We start from the raw sequence: 23,729 nt of genomic DNA, 5'->3' as shown, positions 1-23,729 counted from the left end.
ATTATTATCTCCATCAGGTCCACAACAGAATTCTCTGGCTGGGTCACTGTAACAACCAGATCATCTGCGAACGCTCTCAATCTATAATCCTGATCTCTAATTTGTATCCCCTTAATTCTTTCCGAACTCCGTATTTTTACCAATAATATCTCCAATGTTAACACAAATAACAAAGGCGATAACGGACACCCTTGCCTTGTGCCCTTCTCAATATTACAAGCTTCAGTCAAACTATTGTTAACTATTATTCGGGCAGTTTGTTTTTGATATAATGCCCTAATTGGTTGCAAAAATTTATCCCCAAAATTCATTTTATCTAAAACTTTCATCAAAAATTGCCAATTCAATTGATCAAAAGCTTTTTCCGCATATAAAAAATTAGCGCCGCAGGGATCTGGTTATTCCTTTCCAAAAACTCTAACACATCAACTATATGCCTCACATTATTTTTCATTTGCCTACCACTGATAAACCCAGTTTGATCCCCATGAATCACCTGTTGCAGAACCCTCATCAGTCTATTAGCCAACACCTTAGCAAATATCTTATAATCTGTATTTAAAAGTGATATCGGTCTATAATTTTTTACTTGAGTAGCATCTTGATCTTCCTTCGGTATCAAAGAAATAAAAGCAGTTCTCCAAGACGGAGGCACCTTTCCCCCTCTCTGAATTATCTGAAACAGTTCCTTTAATGGCTTTATCAACTCCATTTGTAAATTTCTGTAATAAACCGCAGTCAAACCATCCGTACCTGGTGCTTTATCCAACTTCAATTCCTTAATTGCTGTAAGAATTTCTTCTTCTGTTATTAATTGATTAATCTCCTCTTTTTGTGCCTGCGTAAGAACCGGGATGCTAGCATTCTCCAAATATACATCAATATCCTTTTCATTAATCTTCTCCTTAGCATATAACTTAGAATAAAAGTCCAGAAAGGCTTCCTTAATAAGATCCTGTTGAAACACCACCTTTCCCTTATGTTCAATTTTGTCTATATTAGAAGCCCTTTGCTTTTTCCTAAGTCTATAAGCTAGCCATCTACCTGGCTTATTAGCATTGCAAAAAGTATTATGCCTAGCAAACCGCAAATTGGTTGCCACTTGGTCAGCCATTAATTTGTCAAATTGTCCTCTTAATAGCTTAATAACCTCCTTAGCCTTCACATCCAATGGGTTCAATATCAAGGCCTTTTCTTTTTCCCTAATTTCGTTCTCCAATTCTTTCCTTCTGGCTTCCAAAGTACGTCTGTGTTTGTTATTCATATATATCAACACCCCTCTCATATAGGCCTTGCTAGCATCCCAAACCATATCCATAGAAGTATCCTTATTCATATTAATTTCAAAAAAATCCTTCATCCGCTGTTTACATTCTTCCACATTTCTCTGATTTCCCTTCTGGGAATCTTGACTACATTTCACCAAACAAATAAAAATGTGTATTAAAAATCATCCCTGTGTTTAAGAGGATGATAAAATTGCTACTATAATTTGCATAACACCATATTCTTGGTATCTCGTGTTAAAAAATGATTGACATTGGCTATGGATAGCAGGCAAAACATTGTTGAATACTACAATTTTATATACCTCCAGGTTAAATACATCCGAAATGTCCCTGACTTTAATACTGATGAATTCTTTAACAGATGTGCAGAATACCTGAATCAGAACCACATTTGTGACAGTTTTGGTGAGTTCCTCACGAATATGGAGATTTGGAGTTATTTCTCAGCTCATTTATTGCTATTATCGCATTGCATTTGATTTTCTAACCTAAGTGAAATAGCGTCTCCAGTTTTACAATGATGTAGGAAAGTTTCATTCTAAAATTTATCAGAGATTTTATCTTGCTTTGCCTATAAATAAAATATAACAGCATGAGAGTTACATTTGGCAGTACAACCTACTTCCATTTCCCAACTACAACTAACCAACTATAGAAATAACCAGGAACTTCTTTCACCTGTGTTTTGAATACATGGAAGGGGCAGTGAAAAGTGGACCATGCTTGCTACCCACATTTCAGAATTGCTATGGTTGCTATATTCAAGATTTCTGTATTAAATTGAAAGTATGAGAGAATTCACAGCTCTTTTCTATTCAGAAATAGTCAGAAAATTATGGCACTACTACAACTTACTCACACCCAAACACATACACATACAGTTGCATTAACACACTCACAAACACACACATTTATACATGATGCCAGAATCACGTCCCTGCCCCTCTGAACATTAGCAGAAAAGCATACAGTGTGCACAAATTCAACACATAAATATACCAATATTATATTTCATCAAGGGTCTCATAATCTCTGTTTTTTTTCTTAACTTTCCTTGCCAGAGATTTTGAGATTGGCCTCTGTATTGGGTCAAGATGAAGAACTTGAAAAACGCTTGCGAAAATATGTGATGAAGAATGTCCTGAAGAAGGTACTTCAGCAAATGCTTAGTTACCAATATGATTTTTTTTGCTCTCTATAATAAAAATATTTTCCCTTTATTTTTTTCATTAACTAGTAAAGAAAAGAGTTGTAAGAAAAATTATGAATCTGGTGATAAAATGTTCACTTTGGGGAAACCCAATTTTTAAAAGAACTATATTATGAAAATAACTTTCAGCTCAGGGTAGGATAGTTGAATATAGTTCTCCTCAAGTGTCTATTTTACTATTTTCTAGATAGATGATAACCAGCCACTAGAGTATTTGTCAGAGCTACGTCCTGTTACCACTGTTTTTGTGAATATGCAGTTTGAAGAAAATGCCAATACGAACCATGTGTGTAAGGCTATCCAAGATGCCACTGCTATGATCACCAGAACAATATTACCCCTTAGTGGTAACATTAATAAAGTCTTCATGTTTGACAAAGTGAGTCTCCTATAGAGGTATTGTTTCAACAGGTTCTATCATGTTGTACCAACAGAGCAAAAGAATGACTTCAATAAAACTAACTGATAATATGGAAAGCGTGTGAACATAGTAATGCTTCATTTCATTAGCTGCTATTCTTAATTTTTATTGTTTCTACTGTTCAACTGTTTCTTTTATGATGTTTTTCAATACATGTATATAGAACAGAACAGAACAGAACAGAATAGAATAGAATAGAATTCTTTATTGGCCAAGCGTGATTGGATACACAAGGAATTTGTCTTCAGTGCCTAAGTTCACAGCAAGAAATTGGTCATATATCATAAATCAATAGTAGTAGAAAATAGTAGGAAAGATGAGAAAATATGAGAAATGAGACAGTGCTGTGGGAATTAAGTGTTCAGCAGAGTGATGGCACGGGGAAAAAACTACATGTCTGAGTGTTTTGGTATGGAATGCTCTATAGCGGCATCCTGAGGGGAGAAGTTGGCCATGTCCAGGATGTGAGGAGTTTGTAGATAGGCATCCTTTAATGTTGAGCAGCAGTGGTCTAAAATATTCTTGCCTCTGATGAGAGAGTTGACATGCTGAATGTATCTTGGCAGCTCCTGGCTTAGGTTAGCATTGTTAACATGTAATACAATGAGGAGGTAGTCTGGATATCTCTGTTCAATCCATAGGATTTGATCAGTTAAGGTTTGCAATTCCTTGTTTATGCAAGCTGGGGGTGGTATGCAGACCCCAACTAGGATGAATGAAGAAAACTCTTGGGGGGAGGGATAATAGGGTATGTAAGTGATTAATAGAGTCTCTACATCCACATCACAAAATTTCTTTAGTGACATTTCTACACCATTTGTTGTTAATATAAAAGCATATACCTCTACTCTTCTTTTTGCTGCATGGTTCTGCAATTCTATTTGCTCTTGAATCTGAAATCCTGGGATTTTCAAGTAGCTGTCGTTAATTGATGACAATTAATTTAATTAACAATTTACAGTGCTATATTGTAATTTTACCTAGACTACTATAGGATAGTGTACCTTGATTTGAGAAGCAGCATGCAAGACTAAATAAGTAAATATGTTTTATGAATTATATTCACCTTTTCTTTGAAACAGTCTTCTCTGATACACTATTTCCTTCTTCTCAAAAAGGGCTGCACTTTTCTTTGCATCTTTGGTCTTCCTGGAGATAAACAAGCTGATGAAAGCACAAATGCTCTTGATAGTGCCTATAAAATTCATGCTTTCTGTTCCACAGCACTTATGAAAGTAAAGTAAGTAAATGAGAATGGGATGTCATCAATATACATCTGATCACATGTAGTGCTCAAGCCCCAGCTTTCTATATCAAGGAGTGCCATGTCTGCATCCAAGTTCTAATTCTGTATTTGTAGAATCATGAAGAGATGTATCAGCTAAGGCTTGGGTTTAAGTTTCAGGGGAAATTATTGGGACAATCAGCAATCTAAAGCTCCTTCTAGACATAAGCACTCTTTCATTCTATGATCCGTTCTGTGTCCTACATCCACACTATTTGGGGCCTCACTTGAGAAATTGAATCAGTTAATTACAGTGCAGGTTTAATTCCTACTCCAGAATAGCACTGTGAATGTATTCTTTAGAGTTGTGGGATAGACAGCTGCCTCATGTTTCCTCCCATTCTGGATATTTTCTCCCTCCTTCCTGCAACAAAGTGCCATGTTGAAAATACCACGGAGGAAGAATGGTGGTGGTGAAGCAACTGGCTGCTTCAAACAGTTTGAGGGGCTGAGCCAGAAGTTGTGTGAAAATGCCCCAAGTGACAGGAGGATTTTCTAATTGTACTGCTTTATCCTTCAAATGAGCTTAGGTCTAAGTTTTTAAAGGCTTTGATACTATCTTTATAGATACACTACATTTTGCTAACAATGTTTTAATCCTATATACGGGTCTTCCTTATGTCTCAGATAAAGTCCTATCCACCATTCCTTGAGACAACAGCAAATTATATCATTGTAGAATTTGCTGCTCCCATTGGGAACCCTTTTCCTGCCACAGGTACTCATTAGGGCTCCTCTTGCTGTATCAATCAATGGTTAGTGAAATGTGTCAGACTGAACTCACATCCAAATTGCTATGGCTAGTTGCTTCTTGAAAAGAGTGAAAAACATCTAACCCTAGAAGAATTATGCTAGGATTACTTACTGTAGCTATGGTATGAGTTGAGGATGAAGAAATATCATAAAAACATGATAGAAAAAAGTTGTTGAGATTTTTTCATGTTGTGGTTATGGTCTACATCATACATGTCAAACTCATGACATCACGTGACATCGCGCAATGTATCTGAACTTTTCCCCCATTGCCGGCATGGGGTGGGTGCAGTTTCCTTGGGCTGCATTTGGCCCGCGGGCTGGCAGTTTGACACCCCTGGTCTATATGAACCAAAACAAGGCAACTTTTCATTTAAAACTAAAATCTCCCATTTTAGGAAAATAGACAATTTATCTACTGTTATTATCATTTTTCCAAGAATACAACCTCCTTCCTGTATTAAGGGTACAGTATGTATGAAGGAGAAAGATGGTTTCTCTGACAGAGAAGATCTGTCAGAAAAATAAGGTGTTAAGGTTACATCTTACCCATTTATTTTTTAAGAAACATCTATTAGGTTTTCTTCATGAGAAAACAGATACATCTCTCCTATTTTTTACTCTTCTGGGTCCAGAATGCAGACCATAAGTGCATTGCTTATGTAACTAAAACTGCATCACCTGGCACAAAGGAAGGTTATAGAAATCCTTACTGAGGCAGCCCAAGGTTTGTAAAATTACAGAAAATCTTAGTTAAAAATCACACAAATTGTAAAGTAGCTCAAGAACAGGTGAGCGTGCTCAATGGATAGTGGATGTACTGTATGCATGGATGAGAGGAATGGAACAAGAAAGTGAGGAACAGTGATGGGGATGATACAAAATGAAGACACTGGGATTTTAAGCAGAATTCTTTGCAGATTCCATGTTGGATAGATAATTGCAGATAAGTCATTGCCCCAGGAAATCTAAAGACGTTTAGGGATCCAGTGCAGCCTATCATTTTCAAGAGATGTTTTTGCCCTCTTTTCAAATTCAGTTACTTTTGTTCCATTTTGTGTTGTAGGATTGTTTCTATTGGGGTCACTGCTGGGCCAGTTTTCTGTGGAGTTGTTGGTCATCGTGTGAGGCATGAATATACAGGTGCAGTTCTAATGAGTCTAAACCTTAGCAATCAAAGTACTGGAAATAGATAGTAATAAAATGTTTATTTTATTAAAAATGTTTATTAAATAGATCAACCTATTTTCCAAAGCACCAGAAAGCAAGATAAGAATCAATGGATGGAAACTAATCAAGGAGAGAAGCAGTGCTTTTTTTTGTAAAAGAGAAAGGTGCCAGAACTCACACATGTCATACAACCCGCTTTGCCTACGCTACAAAGTTCCATCCAAAAAAGGTGCCGGAACTCCGTTCTGAGCGTTCTATGACAAAAAAAGCCCTGGAGAGAAGCAACCTGAAATTAAGGAGAAGCTTCCTAACAGTGAGAACAATTGACCAGTGGATTGGCTTGCCTCCAGAAGTTGTGGCTGCTCCATCACTGGAGGCTTTTAAGAAGAGTCTGGACAGCCACTTGTCTGGAATGGTATAGGGCAGGGGTAGGCAAGCTCGGCTCTTTTATGACTCATGGACTTCAAATCAGGAATTCTGGGAGTTGAAGTCCATGAGTCATAAAAGAGCCAAGGTTGCCTACCCTTGGTATAGGGTCTCCTGCTTCAGCAGGGAGTTGGACTAGAAGACCTTCAAGGTGCCTTCCAACTCTTATTCTGTTATTTAAACATTTATACAGTGACCCATCCTATAACCAACTCCAGAAGTAATTGTTATTATTATAATACACCTCAAAGCAGCAAGGGTTATTTAGATCTCTGTGGATAGAAAATTCTATAACTAGGATGCTGTTCCTCAGAAGGTTAGTCTTCTGCCTATCAAAATTTGAAGAACTATTGGGGCTCAGAATGATGCCTTCCCAACTTACTGATAATGGTGGTTTTGGAAGAAAGATTCTGCCATTAATATCAAATAGAATCAGGTGTCAGACAGCATTTTTGGATTCTTTTGCTTTTGTTTATTCTTTGGGTCCTGCAAAGACTTCTCCCTATGAAGACTCTCTTGCTATGCCATGCTGGAAATTTATTACCCTAGTGGTACCTTATGAAAGCTAAATCAATCTGCAGGTTTTCTTTTTTTAATCCCAAGTTTAGGGGACTTTGGGGGAGGGAGAAATATCACATAGAGAATTGGAGTTTCCCTTTTCAGCAGTCTGTAACAGTGAATCTGACATTTCGGTTGGTTTTTCTAAATGGTGAAGGAAATTCTGTTCCATCTTCTGCTTTAGCAAAAGTACCGTTCTATAATAAACTTACTTTAGTCAGTTAGGTGATTCAGTCCTTGACCTCATCTTGTTTGCAATACTGGTTGGGGAGAAATGTACATATAATTTCTAGCTTCTCTCTTTTTCTTTCCATGTTAGTGATTGGACGGAAAGTTAACCTTGCTGCAAGGATGATGATGTTTTATCCAGGATTAGTAAGCTGTGATGCCCTCACTTATTCCAAATCTAAACTTCCCCACTACTTCTTTGAAGAGCTCCCATTAGCTGAGATGAAAGGTGTTGTGAACCCTGGGACAGTCTATCAATTTCTTGGTATTACAGAGAAAGCGTAAGTACCATTTTGTCTTGTGGATAGCTGCACAAGAAAAGGAGTTTGCTCTGCAGAATAGATTCAGGAAACATCCCTTTTCAGCAAAGCAGGCTGCTTGTTTTGCAAAGACCTCTACTGCTGGAGGATGATTTCTCACATCCTCTTGTCATGTTTAAAGGAAGAATATTTATCCCTTCTTATTTCTACTTCAGCAGTTCTGGGTCTACAAGTTACTGTACATCAAAGGCGTTGTGTTTTCACTGTTTCTTTTCTCAGGCACAACAAAACTTTGCTCATGTCCAGTTGGACAATTAGATATACTGTATGTTAAACAAAGGGATGCGGTGGCTCAGTGGGTTAGGACGCTGAGCTTGTTGATCAGAAGATCAGCAGTTTGGCGGGTCAAATCCCGAGTGCTGCATAACAGAGTGAGCGCCTGTTACTCGTCCCAGCTTCTGCCAACCTAGCAGTTCGAAAGCACGTAAAAATGCAAGTAGAAAAATAGGGACCGCTGCGGTGGGAAGGTAACAGCATTCCGTGCGCCTTTGGCGTCTAGTCATGCCGGCCACATGACCACGGAGACGTCCTTGGACAAACGCTGGCTCTTCGGCTTTGAAACGGAGATGAGCACCGGCCCCTAGAGTTGGAAACGACTAGCACGCATGTGCGGGGGAACCTTTACCTTTACCTATGTTAAACAAAAAATAGTTTAGAATGATATTACACATTAAGAGGCAAATAATACATATATTTTCAGCTGTAAGTATGTACAGTAGATCATTGGAGATGGCAAGGACCATGTGATAGGATGTTTCCTTAGAAAAGAGTGTGGTTCATCTTGAAAAAGATGATGGTGTGTCCCTTCCTCAAGAAGCCATTGCTCAACCTGGCAGTTTTAAATAATTACTAGGCTGTTTCCAGTCTTCCCATTTCAGAGACAGGACAAAATAGATTTTCTGTACTTTTTTCAGCCTGAGTTCTGGCCCAGGTACAAACAAAACATGTGTGGAACATCCCTATGGTAGGAATGGAATAGGATAAGTGATTAATTGCTCAATTGTTATTGGTATTGATCATTGTATCCTTCTGGACCATCTGCAAAGACTGAAGAGTGGAGGGCAGAATTCTGCAGGGGTTTTTCTTCCTTAAGTGGGTGGTTCTAGTTAATGGTACTAGGGGATAAGAGATCAAGACCTAGGAATCTCCATTGTGTGCACCACAAGGATTAACACTTCTCTATTCCTGATTTAACTATTACATGAAGCTGGGGAAGATCAAGTATTGGCATAGAACAGGGGTAGGCAACCTTGGCTCTTTTATTACTCATGGACTTCAACTCCCAGAATTCCAAAGAGCCGAGGTTGCCTACCCCTGGCATAGAATCAGATATCATTAGTAATGACACTTTATATCTTAAATCTGGGCTCCTGGGTGTGATTGGCGTTCTCTCAGTGCCTGGAAGCTGTCAGAATCTGGATGGGGAAGAATAGTCTTAAATTTAATCCCAGGGAGATGGAATGGCTTTGATTCCAAATATATTTCATCCTTGGTTCTGAACAGGATTATACAGGGCTGATTGATAATTTGAGTGCCCCTTTGACTCATGGCTCCTGCTTGAAAAGCAGGTGTGACTGTAATTACGAGGACATCTTATGCAGCAATTATAGTATTTCCTGGATTTGGAATGTTTGTTCATAGTCATTTCTGTGTTAAACACTCCTTGTTGGGGCTGCCCAATTTGGAAGTTGCAAATAGTAATATAGTAATTCTTGAACATTAAATTATTTAAGCAAAGGAGGCTCTCTCCCTAAAAAGACAAATTATTTTCTTAGAAGTCATATACTATTAGTAATTCTTCCAAGGCAATTTGAGAAATGTTAGCATAAATTTCATTTTCTTCTCTCTCTCCCCTTCTCCCCATGCTCACTTTTAAAACTAGAATGATTTACAAAGCATATTTAACCAAGGAGAGATCCGAACTTTATCCTTTACTAGGTACGTGAACTGATTTATAGTACCATAACAATTAATTATTGGGATGCTGGAATAAACGTGCTATTGGTTTATGACAGGGGTCAGCAACCTGAAACAGTGAAAGAGCCACTCGGAACCGGTTCCCTCACAAAAGGAAAAACTGGGAGCCGCAAAAAATGTGTGCGCATGTGCGTACATGCACACAGGCGCAGAACAGGGTTTCACTGAAGAGTGAAGCCAAGGCAAGATATGCACCTACCCTGCATATTTGAATTGATTGGTTGAAATTTTTTAGTCCCACTTTTTTTTTTGGGACTGCACATGGCAGAGGACTGGGAGCCGCAGGAGATGGCTGAAAGAGCCGCATGCGGCTCCGGAGCCGCGGGTTGCAGACCTGTGGTTTATGAGATGTCTCAGGAATTCTAGGAGTTGAAGTCCATGAGTCATAAAGAGCCAAGGTTGCCTACCCCTGGTATAGCGTCTCCTGCTTCAGCAGGGGTCTGGACTAGAAGATCTCCAAGGTCCCTTCCAGTTCTACTCTGCTTGATTGATTGCAGTCAAGGCACTTATTACTATTGGTACTCCCTTTGCTCTCTTTTTGCCACAGTCGTTCTATTTCTATTTGCAGGTCTTTGTATTTTGTTATCTTCTCCAGTTCTTTCTCTTCTATTCTGCTATCTCCAGGTACTGCTAGGTCCACTATCCAGACTTTTTTGTTGTCTCTCTTATCGACAGTTATCTGGGGTATTGTGCAGCAGGTCCCTGTCTATTTGAATTCTAAAGTCCCAGAACAATTTAGCTACTTCATTTTTCATTATTTTATGGTATTATTTATTATTTTATTTATTTGATTAATATAAATTATTATTTATAGTCTTTCTCTGCTCATTTATATATACAACAATGTGAAATCACAGATGTCAGTTCTTTTAGCTGGTGTTGGCCTTCATATGCATCAAGTTCTTCCCAATAACCTAAGAAGTTGAAATATATCATACTGTGTTTCCCCGAAAGTAAGACCTACTCCTAGCTTGATTTTGAGGGGTGGGCCTAATATAAGCCCTAGTTTTGGGGTGAGGCGCACACCTAAAAATCAAGCTAAGGTGGGAGGGGGGGTGGAGCTGCCCCACGTGCCCTTCACCCACTTACTGTTTTAGCTAGGCTCCCCATGAATTGACACCTGCCTTGCCTCGCTGGCCCACTTCTTCTGTGTTGCCTCCTAGCCTGCATTTCGCCATCGGAGGCCTTCTGGAAAGGTCTCTGATGGCAAAATGTAGGCCGGTGATGCCCTGCATGTCAATCCAGAATAGACAACCCCCCCAAAATAAGATGTGGTGCCTCTTTTGGGGGCAAAAAAAGACTGAGTCTTATTTTTGGGGATACATGGTTTTAGCATATATGTGGATCCAAGCAGCGTGCCCTATTTTAATTGACAGATGGAAATGTTGTCAATGTGCAAATTTCCTAAGTGCTGTTAAAGTTTTCTTTTGGGTATGGCATTTGTGTGTCAATAACCACTGGGACCATCACCACCACTAGAACATCAAGATCACAAGAAGTGATACTATCTCTTTATACTGCATTAGTGAGGCCACACTTGGAATACTGCATCCAATTCTGGTCACCACAACACACACAAAAAGATGTTGAGACCCTAAAAAGAGAGCAGAGAAGAACAACTTAGATGATTAGGGGTATAGAGGCTAAACTGTATGATGAATTGTTCAGGGAAGTAGGTATGTCTAGCTTTATGAAGAGAAGAATTTGAGTGATGTCTTCCAGTACTTGAGAAGCTGTCACATAGAAGAGGGGGTCAGATTTTTCTGTAAAGCACTTGAGGGCAACACATGAAGTAATGGATGGAAGCTCACTAAAGAGAGATCCAGCCAAGAAGTAAGGAGAAATTTCCTGACAGTGAGAACAATTAATCAGTGGAACAGCTTGCCTCCTGGAGTTGTGGGATCACTATCACTGGAGGTTTTCAAGAAAATATTGGACAACCATTTGTTTGGGATGGAATAAGATCTCCTGCACTGGGCAAAGGGTTGAAGACATCCAAAACAGGGGACCATCTGCTGCCCAACCTTCAACCACTGCTGATTTTTCTCTTTGACATAGACAGGATTTATTGTCTATGGAAGAAGAACATGTCTGGAAGGAAATTGCTGAAAGGTTTCTCTAAAGAACTCAGAAGAGGTCACAATATTATCTAAATATGGGTTTTGATTGTTTTGCATGCATATATACACAGAGAGATAAATACAGAGAGATGTACATTTGTTCTGCTTAATACCTGTGATGAATATTACAACCATGCAATAAAATAGGATAGAGCTGGAAGGGACCTTGGAGGTCTTCTGGTCCAGCCCCCTGCTTGAGCAGGAGAACCTATACAGGGGTAGGCAACTTTGGCTGTTTTATGACTTGTGGACTATGCTGGCTCAGGAATTCTGGGAGTTGAAGTCCATGAGTCATAAAAGAACCAAGGTTGCCTACCCCCAACCTATACCATTTCACATGTGACTGTCTAGTCTCTTCTTAAAAATCTCCATTGATGGAGTACACACAATTTCTGAAGGCAAGCTGTTCCACTGGTTAACTGCCCTCACTGTTAGGAAGTTTCTCCTTAATTCCAGATTGCTTCTCTCTTTGGTCAGTTTCCAACCATTGTTTCTTGTCTTTCCCTCTGGTGCTTTGGAGAATAGTTTGATGCCCTCTTCTTTGTAGCAGCTCCTCAAATACTGGAACACTGCTATCATGTCGCCCCTGTTTCTTCTTTTCTTTAGACTAGCCCAACCCAAGTCCTGCAGCCATTCTTCATATGTTTTAGTCTCCAGGCCTTTGATCATTTTAGTTGCTCTTTTCTGAACTTTTTCCAAGGTCTCAACATCTTTTTTGTGGTATGGTGACCAAAACTGGTTGCAGTATTCCAGGTGTGATCTTACTAGGGTTTTATAAACCAGTACTAGTACTTCACATGATCTTTATTCTATGCTTCTGTTTATACAACCCAAGATTGTATTAGCTTTTTTGGCTGCTACTCCATACTGCTGGCTCATTATCAAGTGATCGTCCACTAGAATTCCTAGGTCCCTTTCACAGTTGCAGTTTTTGAGCTAGGTCTCATCTAATCTGTACTTAAACCTTTGATTTTTCCTACTTAAATGTAAAAGTTTGCTTTTCTCCACATTAAAGCTCATTTTGTTGGATAGAGCCCACTGTTCAAGTTTGTCAGGATCTTTTTGGATCCTGAGCTTGTCTTCTTGATTGTTGGCTATTCCTGCCAATTTAGTGTCATCTTCAAATTTGATGAGTTTTCCTTCTATTCACTCGTCTAAGTTACTAATGAAGATATTGAAGAGTACTGGGCCTAAGATGGCACCTTGTGGTACCCCACTGCTTCTCTCCATGTGGATGTAGTACCACTGAACACTACACACTGAGTACGGTTTGTCAGCCAGCTACAGATCCATCTGATGGTGTTGTCTATCGCACCTTTTTCTACCTTACTAAGCAGCAGGTTGTGGTCTACTTTGTCAAATGCCTTACTGAAGTTTAAGTCCACAAAGTCCACAGTGTTTCACTGGTTTACTGGTTTAGTCACTTTATCAAAGAATGAAATAAGATTGGTTTGGCATGATCTGTTTTGACAAACCTGTGCTGACTACTGGCTATGACTTTGTTTGCTTCTAGTTGTTTGCAGATCTATTTTTTGATTATCTTTTCTGGGATTTTCCCAGGTATTGATGTTAGACTGATTGGTCTGTAGTTTCCTGGGTCTGGCTTTCTTGAAGATGGGAACCACATCAGCCCTTTTCCAATCATCAGGTACTTCCCCGGTGCTCCAGGATTTTTGAAGGATGTGGTGCAATGGTTCTGAGATAACATCTTCCAGCTCCTTCAGAACTCTGGGAAGTGATCTGTCAGGTCCCGGTGATTTATATTCATCAAGGTCAGATAGGTGTTCTCTTACCATTTTCAGTGGTATTGTGCTGGACTGGGCTTTTATGATCATATTTTTCAGAGTTTCCCATGCTTCTTGTGTTGTTTTCCCCTTTAGGGTTTTTGTACATGGAATCTTTCCTAGGTTCTCTCTGAGTTTGTTAAAATCAGCTCTTTGGAAGTTTAAGACTCTGGTTGGAATATTTTCTATTGTTTGTGTTTGCATTATATTGAATTTCAGCATGACATGGTCAGTTAGTAAGAATTAGGTCCAGTGTAGCTTTAGTTCTAGTACCTTCCTCCGCCTTTTGGATGATAAAGTTGCTGGCTAGGTTGTTTAAGAATCTGTTTGTTCTGCCACTCGCTGTAGTTTGTCTCCCAGTTGATATCTGGATAGTTGAAGTCTCCCCTTAGTACTGTGGTATGCTTCCTACATATGTTTGTTAACTGGTAGGCAAAGAGTTCATCTATTTCTTTTGATTGGTTGGTTGGCCTGTAATATATACCTATGGCAATGTCACTTTTTTCCCTTTTATATTGATCCATATACATTCTGGACAGATTTTATCTTGGATCATGTGCATTTCTGTAGATATGTAGTGTTCTCTTAGATATAGTGCAACTCCCCTTCATATTTTTGTAGATCTATTTCTTTTGAACAATTTGTATGCATCCATCAGTACATTCCAGTCATGGGTTTTGTCCCATCTAGTTTCTGTAATGCCAACTATGTAATATCTGCCCTCATGTACTATTGCTTCTAGTTCACCCTGTTTGTTCCCCAAGCTTTGAGGATTTGTATATAAGCATTTAAGATCTTTATGCCTGTCCATAGGTATGTTTCCTGCATCTCCTGTTTTTGGAGTTTTTCTTTTTTCTCATCACTCCCTACCTCATTGTTTGATTTGTTTTCTTGGGATATATAATAATAATAATAATAATAATAATAATAATAATAATAATAATAATAATAATAATAATAATAATAATAATTTAATTTTTGTATATTATGTGTTGTATATAGTGTTTTAATTGCCCTGTACACCGCCCTGAGTCCTTCGGGAGAGGGGCGGTATATAAATCATCATCATCATCATCATCATCATCATCATCATCATCATCATCATAAGTTGGAAGGGACCTTGTAGGCCATCTAGTCCAACCCCCTGCTCAGGCAGGAAACCCTATACCATTTCAGGCAAATGGCTGTCCAGTCTCCTCTTAAAAACTTCCAGTGTTGGAGCATTCAACACTTCTGGAGGCAGGTTGTTCCACTGGTTAGTTGTTCTAACTGTCAGGAAATTTCTCCTTAGTTCTAGGTTGCTTCTCTCCTTGACTAGGATTGGGTTTGGGTTCTAGAGATTCTGAAGATTGGTCACCCTCCCCCACTCCCTCAGTTTTAGTTTAAAGCCCTCTTGATGAGTTGGGCCAGTCTTTTTCCAAGTACATTTTCCCCTGTTTTATTGAGGTGCAGCCCATCCCTTGCCAAGAGTCCTGCACATACTGTAGGAAATGTAGCCGATGGTCCAGGAAACCAAAGTTTTCTTGGCGACTCCAACCCTTTAGCTAGTGGTGTATTATTTGATATAATTTCTCATTCAAAAGCTAATTCATTTTGTGAATGCCTGTTTTAATATACAACATAATTATTTTGTTCTTTGTTTTCCTTTATTATTTTCTTGCAGGTCGTAAGAAGGAGACTGACATCTTTGAAAAATTACTGGAAAATTTTAAAGAATCTAAATTGAGCCATGTTATAATATATGAAGGTGTCATGGGATATGGAAAAAGCCAACTAATAACTGAAATTGTCTATTTAGGACAGGCTCCTGGACAAAAGTTGGTGCTTTTTACATCTGTTGGTTACATATTTTCAGAAATTCACTTTCTTCTCTCCAATCTTTTCATTTTTCCGTGGTCCTGGCTCAGTTGTGAACATTACAAGTGTATTGTTTTGTGTGTGTAGCCTTGAGCAGTGACAAGTGTCAGTGGTTCTAAGACTCTATGGGCCTGAAAGGAGGACATTAGAGGTTGAAGGTATTTCTGTGATAAATTGTTTATTTATGGGTTTCTTCCTCTTCCTCACAGCTTTAGGAAAGCATCATTTTTTAAATTGTGCTTTTTCAAAGTCCAACTTTTGTTTCCATAGAGTATAACAAGAAAAACCATTGCCAGCCTTTCTAGATATTGACACATGACATCTGAATATCTTTTCTAAATCTTTCATTGCCACCCTACCAGTGTTAGTATCTGTAGCATATTTGACTTCTGATTCCTTTAGAATTCATAGTCTTCAAAAAAGGTAAAACTATCTTTCATTTCTGCATCTTCATTAGGAATTCAAAGAGGGTTTTCTGTACCTGTTATTCATTTGGTTTTCTTTATCTTTAATTTTAGTCCCATGTTTCCCACCACTGGAAATTATTTATTTTTCATATTGCTGTAAGTGGTGTCATCAGCATAATGTAGGTTATTGATAATTTGTTCCCCCAGTTTTAAATTCACATAACCTTCTTCCAGTCTTGGCTTCCATAATATATATATATATATATATATATATATATATATATATATATATATATATATATATATATATATATATATATATATATATATATATATATATATATATATATATATATACAGGCAGTCCTTGTTTAAGGACCATTCATTTGGCAGTCATTCAAAGTTATGGTGGCTTTGAACAAATGGTAGTTATGTCTGGTCCTCAAAATTCTGGCCATTGCAGTGCCCCAATGATGACGTGATCAAAATTTGGGCACTTGGCAGTCCACTCACAATTACAATGACAGGGATGCTTCAAGTCTCTCCCCCCCACACACACACCTATCTCCCCCTTTCGGCATACTTGTACTTCATCATCTCTGTGGGCTTGCTTCCCTGCACTCTGCTGGCCCTGCTACCCTATGCTCCACTGGCCCACAGCTGACCTTTGCTATCTACTTCCTCCTGGTGCTGCTGATCACACAAAGTGAAGGGCATAAGGGCCAGCAGAGGCGGCTGGGTGCAGGGTAGTCAAGTGGGCAGAAGTGGGGAGGGAGGAAGTTGAAGGGCAGGCAGTCTTTTACCTTATCAAGGTTCAACACTGTGAGAGACTGAGGCAGGAATGACTTGGACGGAGATCTGTCCCTCTGTAATAACTGATTGGGGTTTGATTAATGACTGCAACTGGAACTGTCAGGGGATATACGCTGAATAAATAAGAATGCTATCTAATCTCATCTCACTCCTTTGCTTGACAAGAACCAGTCAGTTCTGCCATATTTCTCTCTGTACTATTCTGTCTAAGATTCACATGAGGACAATGACCCGTTCTAATGTTCCCATTTTCCTAAGCACCTTCCACACCTTGACATAGTCAATACAGTCAAAGGCCCTTCAATGAAACAGAAATTAACTGCTTCTGAATATTCATTGACTTTATCATCCAATATATTTCACCAGTAATGTCTCCTGTTCCTCAATCTTTTCAAAGCTAACTTGAACATTTGAAATTTCCTGTTGTTTCTATGTCTTGTATTTCATTATTAAAAAGTATTAATACTTTTGAAGTATTAATGAATTAATGAAGGCTATTGCTAAGCACATTGATTGTGCTTAGATTGTAAGCCGCCCTGAGTCTTCGGAGAAGGGCGGGATATAAATGGGATTAAAAAGAATATATTCATATTCCTGAAGACTTTAATTCTGGCAACACTAAATTTGAGTTAGTGTATTCTGTAACATGTAGCTTTTGACCTGAACGGCACATTTATTAACTGATGGTCTGCTTAGTCATTATTCTTTGAATAAACTCATAATTAGCTGTGTTTATCCAGCACATTTAGCTCAGATTAAATACAGTATATCATAACTTTGCTCATGTGTGAAGCAGGTCCACATTTTTCCACCCAAGGTAGCAGTAAAATCACACATACACACAGATATATTAGCTACACATATATTATTGTTAGTAAGGCCTTAAAGGAGGAAAGGGACGGAGTCCCTGCAGATTTTACTCTGTTTGTCAAGATGACTATAGGGGGCAGCACTCTTCTCCATTTCGAGGCTGTGAGCCAGCGCTCACAGCATGATGTCAGGGAGCACTGTTACCTGCCCACCAAAGTGGTACCTATTTATCTACTTGCATTTTGCATGCTTTCAAACTCTTAGGTGGGCAAGAACTAGGTGAAGACAGGCGCTCACAAGGTACTCGGGTCTCAAACCCAGGCTGTTGGCTTTCCATCTGACAAGCCCAGTGTCTTAACCACAGAGCCATCGTGCCGCCCTAGTAAAGCCTTAAGGTAAATTTTAAATAGGATACATAGGTAGATAACTAATTGGAAAGAATTGTTATACTAATCTGGGTCCTTTATTAATATCTTGCATGAATCAAAGCTATTGCAGAGAGCTAAGGAAATGTTTTATTGGCTCCACAAATGTTCAGTCAAACAATGAAGGTAAGGGCAGCCTTTGATATTTAGATGAGAGGCATGAGCTGGAAGCTCTTACTCATATTCCTAGATGTCTGGAGACCCTTTCTTACTTAATGATGTAGGAAAAACTTCAATATAATCACTGCAGTTAATGAACCAAAATTCAATACTGGTATGATTTCTTTGTTTTAGTTGTACAAATTGAAACAATTATCTGCTTCTGATTGATTACTTTCAAGTCAAGATTCTCATTTGTCCATGTAATTGAGCAGGGTTGTGGCAATGGAGCTGACAAAGATAAATGCATGGCAAAACTTTTTTGCTGTCCGGACACTGATGGCAATGTTCCTGGGGGTGGATGTCTGTAAAACCTATGATGCAAGGCAGTACATCCTTCTGAGCAAGCTGCGTGGAGTTATAGAAGAACAATATCTATGCCTTTTCAACAACCTTTTTCATGTTAAGGTAAAGATGGAAGATCTTTTCTCTTATGAATGCTTTGCATTGAACAGCAGGTGTAGACACAGTGCCAGAGAAAGGTAATATAAAGGTGCAGATCACTTCCTAAAGCTTCACATATTTAGTATTTCCTCAGAATGTCTAATTATAAAACAATTTACAAATTAAACTTTCATTTTATGAATAAATGTGATAAATATGTTGAAATGATTTCAGGGTTACCTAATTATTATAAGAAAGTATTATTGGCAGAAATATTGTTAATCAAATAATTATGAGATTTATTTCTTTTTCTGGTTAGTTTCCTACATCAGAAGTGGTTTCTGAAATGGACAATGACAGAAAGAGTAAGGAGATTGAAACAATGCTTTTAAAAATTCTGATTAATGTAAGTAAAGGTTTTCCTGGTGCAAAACATGGTCTATAAAGGATAAAGGCATGATTATCTTCTCTATGCAGTCCTTGCTTAATTATCACAATTGAGACCAGCAACACCATTGCTAAGTGGCGCATCCTTAAGCAAGACACCATGTGACTGCCTCCTTAGCACTGACAGTTCTGGCAGTCTTTATTGCCATCGTTAAGTGAATCCCATGTAGCTGTTAGGCAAAGATCTGCCCTGATCCAAGCCATTCCTAGCTTGGTCACTCCCAGTCTTGAGACTTGTTTTTTCTAAGAGAAGGGACTGTCTCCTCTTTAACTACCCCCATCTCTGCCTCTTTGGCCATTCTGCACAGTGGCCTTCTTTGGCAGTGGTGGTTGTGTTGAGCTGAAGTAGAATTTCCGGGCCTTTATCTCTTTCAGCCTATCACCACTCCTTACTGCCCTCAAGGAGTGACACCTCAAGTTCCATGCCAGGCAAGCCACCTTGTCATCTCAACATGGTGTAAAGCTCCACTACCATGCTGTAGTATGGTCACTTGGCTCAGTGCCATGATGAGAAATTGCATTGCCATGGTGTGAGGCCCCATTAGTGCATTGTGAGGTGAAGCCACTGCTACTGATACCATGTGCCATGCTGTCCCAGCATTGCATCATGAAGCCCCAGCCCCAATGCTGTGAGAAGTGCTGCAGCATGGCATGACATCCTACTGCTGCAGTATGGCATGCCATTACAGCACAACGTTCCAGCTAGCCCAGCATTGCCACAAGAAGCCACAGTGCTGCAACAAACACAATGGTCATGTAAAGAAGAAGGGAAGGAAGAAAAGTCAGCTGGTGGAAGCAGTATGTGTGGGGTAGTTGTAAATGCAGGCAGGCCCAAATTTTAATCATGTGACCTTAGGGGTTGGCAACAGTTCTAAAATTGAGGACCAAACATAAGTCCATTTTTTCAGTGCCATCATAACTTCGAACATTTGCTGAATGAGTGTTAAGCTAGGACTCTGATGAACATAGTGAGTTTATCCTTTTCACAACAATCTGTACTGATTTTATGTACAAGTGAATATGCAAGTGAATCCATATTGTAGATCAGATCCAGGAAAACACTGATCCACTTCTTTCTACTAACCTCTGGCAATATCACCAGCTTTAGTTAAGGCATGGAAACAACATTGGTCATAGACTTCTAAGATTAAAGAATGGCAAATTCTTAGAGTATAGTTTAGCATTAGTAGAAGCATTTAATAGCAGTAAGTAAGAATTCTAGAAGCTGTGATGACAACGATTCTGGATATAGCACCCTCTTACTGTGCACAATATGTGTTATTGTTGTTTTAGGCAGCAGAAAAGGAAGTCCTCATTTTTGCAATTGATGAAGCTCAGTTTATTGATAAAGCCTCTTGGGATTTCCTGGATAACTTGCTTAAGAGTGTTCCAATCTTGGTTGTTATGGCTTTGTCTCCTATCAATCACAAGGGACGAATGCTTTGTTCCAGTGCAGCCCAAATCCTGAATAGTCCAAGCACAACTTTTATTCAGCTGAGGGAATTAAGTCCTTCAGTAATTATTCAGAAAGCCTGCCAAGACCTTGGAGTGGTCAGTATTGCTAGGGAGCTTGAAACGTAAGTAAGAAATTCTCTGTTTCTATTAAGTTGGAGGCAAAGACAATCAGCAGGAAATGCAAATTGTTATCATTTAAAGCAACAAGTCTGAAACTTTTATTTCAAGCAAAATTACCTCACTTCTTCTGAGTTGAAGAGACTTTCTTGCTCAACTGACAAATTTCTCTGCTCTTCTCTCCTTGGCCCAAAGAATACTGTATAATTTTTCTGACAGCAGGTTATCAGTTATATGCTCACTTGGGGAAAGCTTATCCTGAGAGAGAGAGAGAGATATTACCATTTTCTACCACCATTTATAACTATCAGCTTGGATGTTACCTGCATGCCACATGATCTATATTTAGTAGCTTTTATTCATAGGAAAAAAGGAACGTGGTGGCTCAGTGGGTTAGGACACTGAGCTTGTCGATCAGAAGATTGGCAGTTTGACAGGTTGAATCCTGAGTGCTACGTAGCAGAGTGAGCGCCTGTTACTTGTCCCAGCTTCTGCCAACCTAGCAGTTCGAAAGCACGTAAAAATGCAAGTAGAAAAATAGGGACCACTCCGGTGGGAAGGTAACAGCGTTCCGTGCGCCTTTGGCATCTAGTCATGCCAGCCACATGACCACGGAGACGTCCTCGGACAAGCGCTGGCTCTTCGGCTTTAAAACGGAGATGAGCACCAGCCCCTAGAGTTGGAAACGACTAGCACGCATGTGCGGGGGAACCTTTACCTTTACCTTTATTCTTAAGAAAGGGAGAATTTTGGTAAGTGTTTGTATGTACAGAAGTCAGAATGTGAGTTTCCTCAACTGAGTATTTGTTATCAGTTGAGGAATTGTTCCATTGTGAGGATAATAAATAATGAATAATAAACCTTTATTGTCAAAGTACAACATGTGTACATTGAGATTAGCTGAGCCTCCCCCCGTGCTCTCTCCCCCCAACACACAATGACAACAAACCCTCCCTCCTACCACACCATGTGAACCAACAACACCACACACCGGCCTCCCAAGTCAATTCTGCATAAGATTATGTCCCATTTAAAAGCCTAACAGCCCACGGATAAAAGCTATTTTTCAGCCTGTTGGTACGGCTGGCTATATTCCTATATCTCCTACCAGATGGTAGGAGAGTAAAGAGATACTGTCCAGGGTGTGAGTCATCCCTGAGAATCTTCCTCACTCTTCCAAGGCAACAAGCCCTGGCGATGTCATCCAGTGGTGTCAGGGAACAGCCCACAATGTCTTGTGCTGTGCTCACTACCCTCTGTAATACTTTCCTGTCCGCGGCTGTCAGACCAGCATAAGGTAAAGGTAAAGGTTCCCCCGCACATGCGTGCTAGTCGTTTCCGACTCTAGGGGCCGGTGCTCATCTCCGTTTCAAAGCCGAAGAGCCAGCGCTTGTCCGAGGACGTCTCCGTGGTCATGTGGCCGGCATGACTAGACGCCAAAGGCGCACGGAACGCTGTTACCTTCACACCGTAGTGGTCCCTATTTTTCTACTTGCATTTTTACGTGCTTTCGAACTGCTAGGTTGGCAGAAGCTGGGACGAGTAACAGGTGCTCACTCTGTTACGCGTCACTCGGGATTCGACCCGCCAAACTGCCGACCTTCTGATCGACAAGCTCAGCATCCTAACCCACTGAGCCACCGCGTCCCACCAGCATACCAAACCACAATACCATACGAGAGGACGCTCTCTATAGTAGACCGGTAAAAGAGGATACTTGGCAGATTATGCACCAGCCGCCACAGGCATAGCAGCAGTTCTGGTAACAATGAGATTCTTTTCTTCAGGAATCAGTATCTATAAGCAGCCTATCATACTTTGTTTATAACATTTTATAATATTAAATATTTAATAAGACCATATATAAAATACTTCAGAAAGAGTAGCTCAGGCCATGCCAGTAAAGCCCAACTATATAATGCAAAAACTAATGCGGCTTCTTTCGTCTTGCAATTTAGAGAGATTTGTAAACCATGCCATTGCCATTTCTTTAAGAAATCCTATGCTATGCCTACTAATGAGAGCAATCTCTACAGTGCCTGTTTTCATCTCTGGGATCCCTAGCAGTGAACATGTAGTTGCAATATTATACCCAGTTCTAGGTAGCCTCATGCACAACTACTAAAGTTTCAGAAGCCTGGGGACGATTGGAATTTATTATGTTTACAGCTTGCCTGCTGCTGAAATGGAAGTTGGAAACACCACTGTAATTCAGCACAATACATTACACTATGCCTTAAACCTGACGTTTATCTATGATCACTCTTCTCCCTCTGTTTGCCTGTACACCTCCTCCCCCTTTCTCTTTCTTTCTCCCTCCCTCTCCACATTACTTACAGATTTTTAATACAAAGGAGTCATGGAAACCCATTTTACTGTGAAGAACTTCTCCGAAACCTCCACTTAAACAATGTGCTACAGTTCCATGTGCTGGAGGAGGATGAAGAGAAAGATGATGAATGGGATAGCCTTTTTAGTAAGCTACTGATCATTGGCTATTAATATGGTATAGCTTCATGGCAATTCTCAGTTTATGAATGATGTGAGACTATTCAGGGCGCATCAGAATGTCTGACGGCACTAGCGTCACAGACCTGCAATATTCAGCAAGAGAGCTAGTCATGCAGTAAATCATAACTATCACTCTTCTGTTACACAGATGAATACTAATAGTCACCAAGATATCAGATGGCATATCATTGGGTCTTGTTTTTCAAAATGCAACTGAACTGAACAAACTGAATGTTTATCATACACCAGGGCTCAGCAACCTGAAACAATGAAAGAGCCACTCGGAACCGGTTCCCTCACAAAAGGAAAAACTGGGAGCCGCAAAAAATGTGTGCACATGCGCGTACATGTGCACATGCGCAGAACAGGGTTTGACTGAAGAGTGGAGCCAAGGCGAGATATGCACCTACCCTGCATATTTGAATTGATGGGTTGAAATTTTTTAGTCCCACTTTTTTTTTTTGACTGCACATGGCAGAGGACTGGGAGCTGCAGGAGACGGCTGAAAGAGCCACATGCGGCTCCAGAGCCGCGGGTTGCAGACCTGTGTCATGCACTATACAAGCAGTGGGGTACCAAAGATGCTTTTCAAAATGCAACTGGACTGTCTTGTTTTTTTTCTTGAAGATGTTTCGCTTCTCATCCAAGAAGCTTCTTCGGTTCTTCTGAAGAAGCTTTTTGGATGAGAAGCAAAAAGACTTCAAGGAAAAAACAAGAAAGTCCAGCTATATTTTTGAAAAGCACCTTTGGTACCCCCCTGCTTGTATCATGTATGATAAGCATTCAGTTCGTTTCATTGATAT

At 39.7% G+C, this 23,729-nt stretch overlaps 1 protein-coding gene across 1 annotated transcript in view; it reads left to right on the top strand.

The window, feature by feature from the left end:
* ADCY10 (adenylate cyclase 10) overlaps positions 1 to 23,729 on the top strand; it is a gene marked incomplete at both ends in the record, with an annotated part of 90,973 nt that overhangs the window by 20,317 nt on the left and 46,927 nt on the right. Inside the window, 12 exons of the mRNA XM_081325539.1 lie at positions 1,598 to 1,694; positions 2,351 to 2,439; positions 2,687 to 2,878; positions 4,039 to 4,160; positions 6,025 to 6,101; positions 7,432 to 7,621; positions 9,543 to 9,598; positions 15,205 to 15,358; positions 18,228 to 18,420; positions 19,219 to 19,272; positions 20,137 to 20,420; positions 22,755 to 22,891. Coding sequence (XP_081181665.1) covers positions 1,598 to 1,694; positions 2,351 to 2,439; positions 2,687 to 2,878; positions 4,039 to 4,160; positions 6,025 to 6,101; positions 7,432 to 7,621; positions 9,543 to 9,598; positions 15,205 to 15,358; positions 18,228 to 18,420; positions 19,219 to 19,272; positions 20,137 to 20,420; positions 22,755 to 22,891 — 1,645 coding nt within the window. The remainder of the gene's footprint in view (positions 1 to 1,597; positions 1,695 to 2,350; positions 2,440 to 2,686; positions 2,879 to 4,038; positions 4,161 to 6,024; positions 6,102 to 7,431; positions 7,622 to 9,542; positions 9,599 to 15,204; positions 15,359 to 18,227; positions 18,421 to 19,218; positions 19,273 to 20,136; positions 20,421 to 22,754; positions 22,892 to 23,729) is intronic.

This window comes from Vipera berus, assembly GCF_964194415.1.
Source record: "Vipera berus genome assembly, chromosome: 3".
Classification (NCBI taxonomy): Eukaryota; Metazoa; Chordata; class Lepidosauria; order Squamata; family Viperidae; genus Vipera; species Vipera berus.
This window is presented reverse-complemented; position numbering and strand designations above follow the sequence as displayed.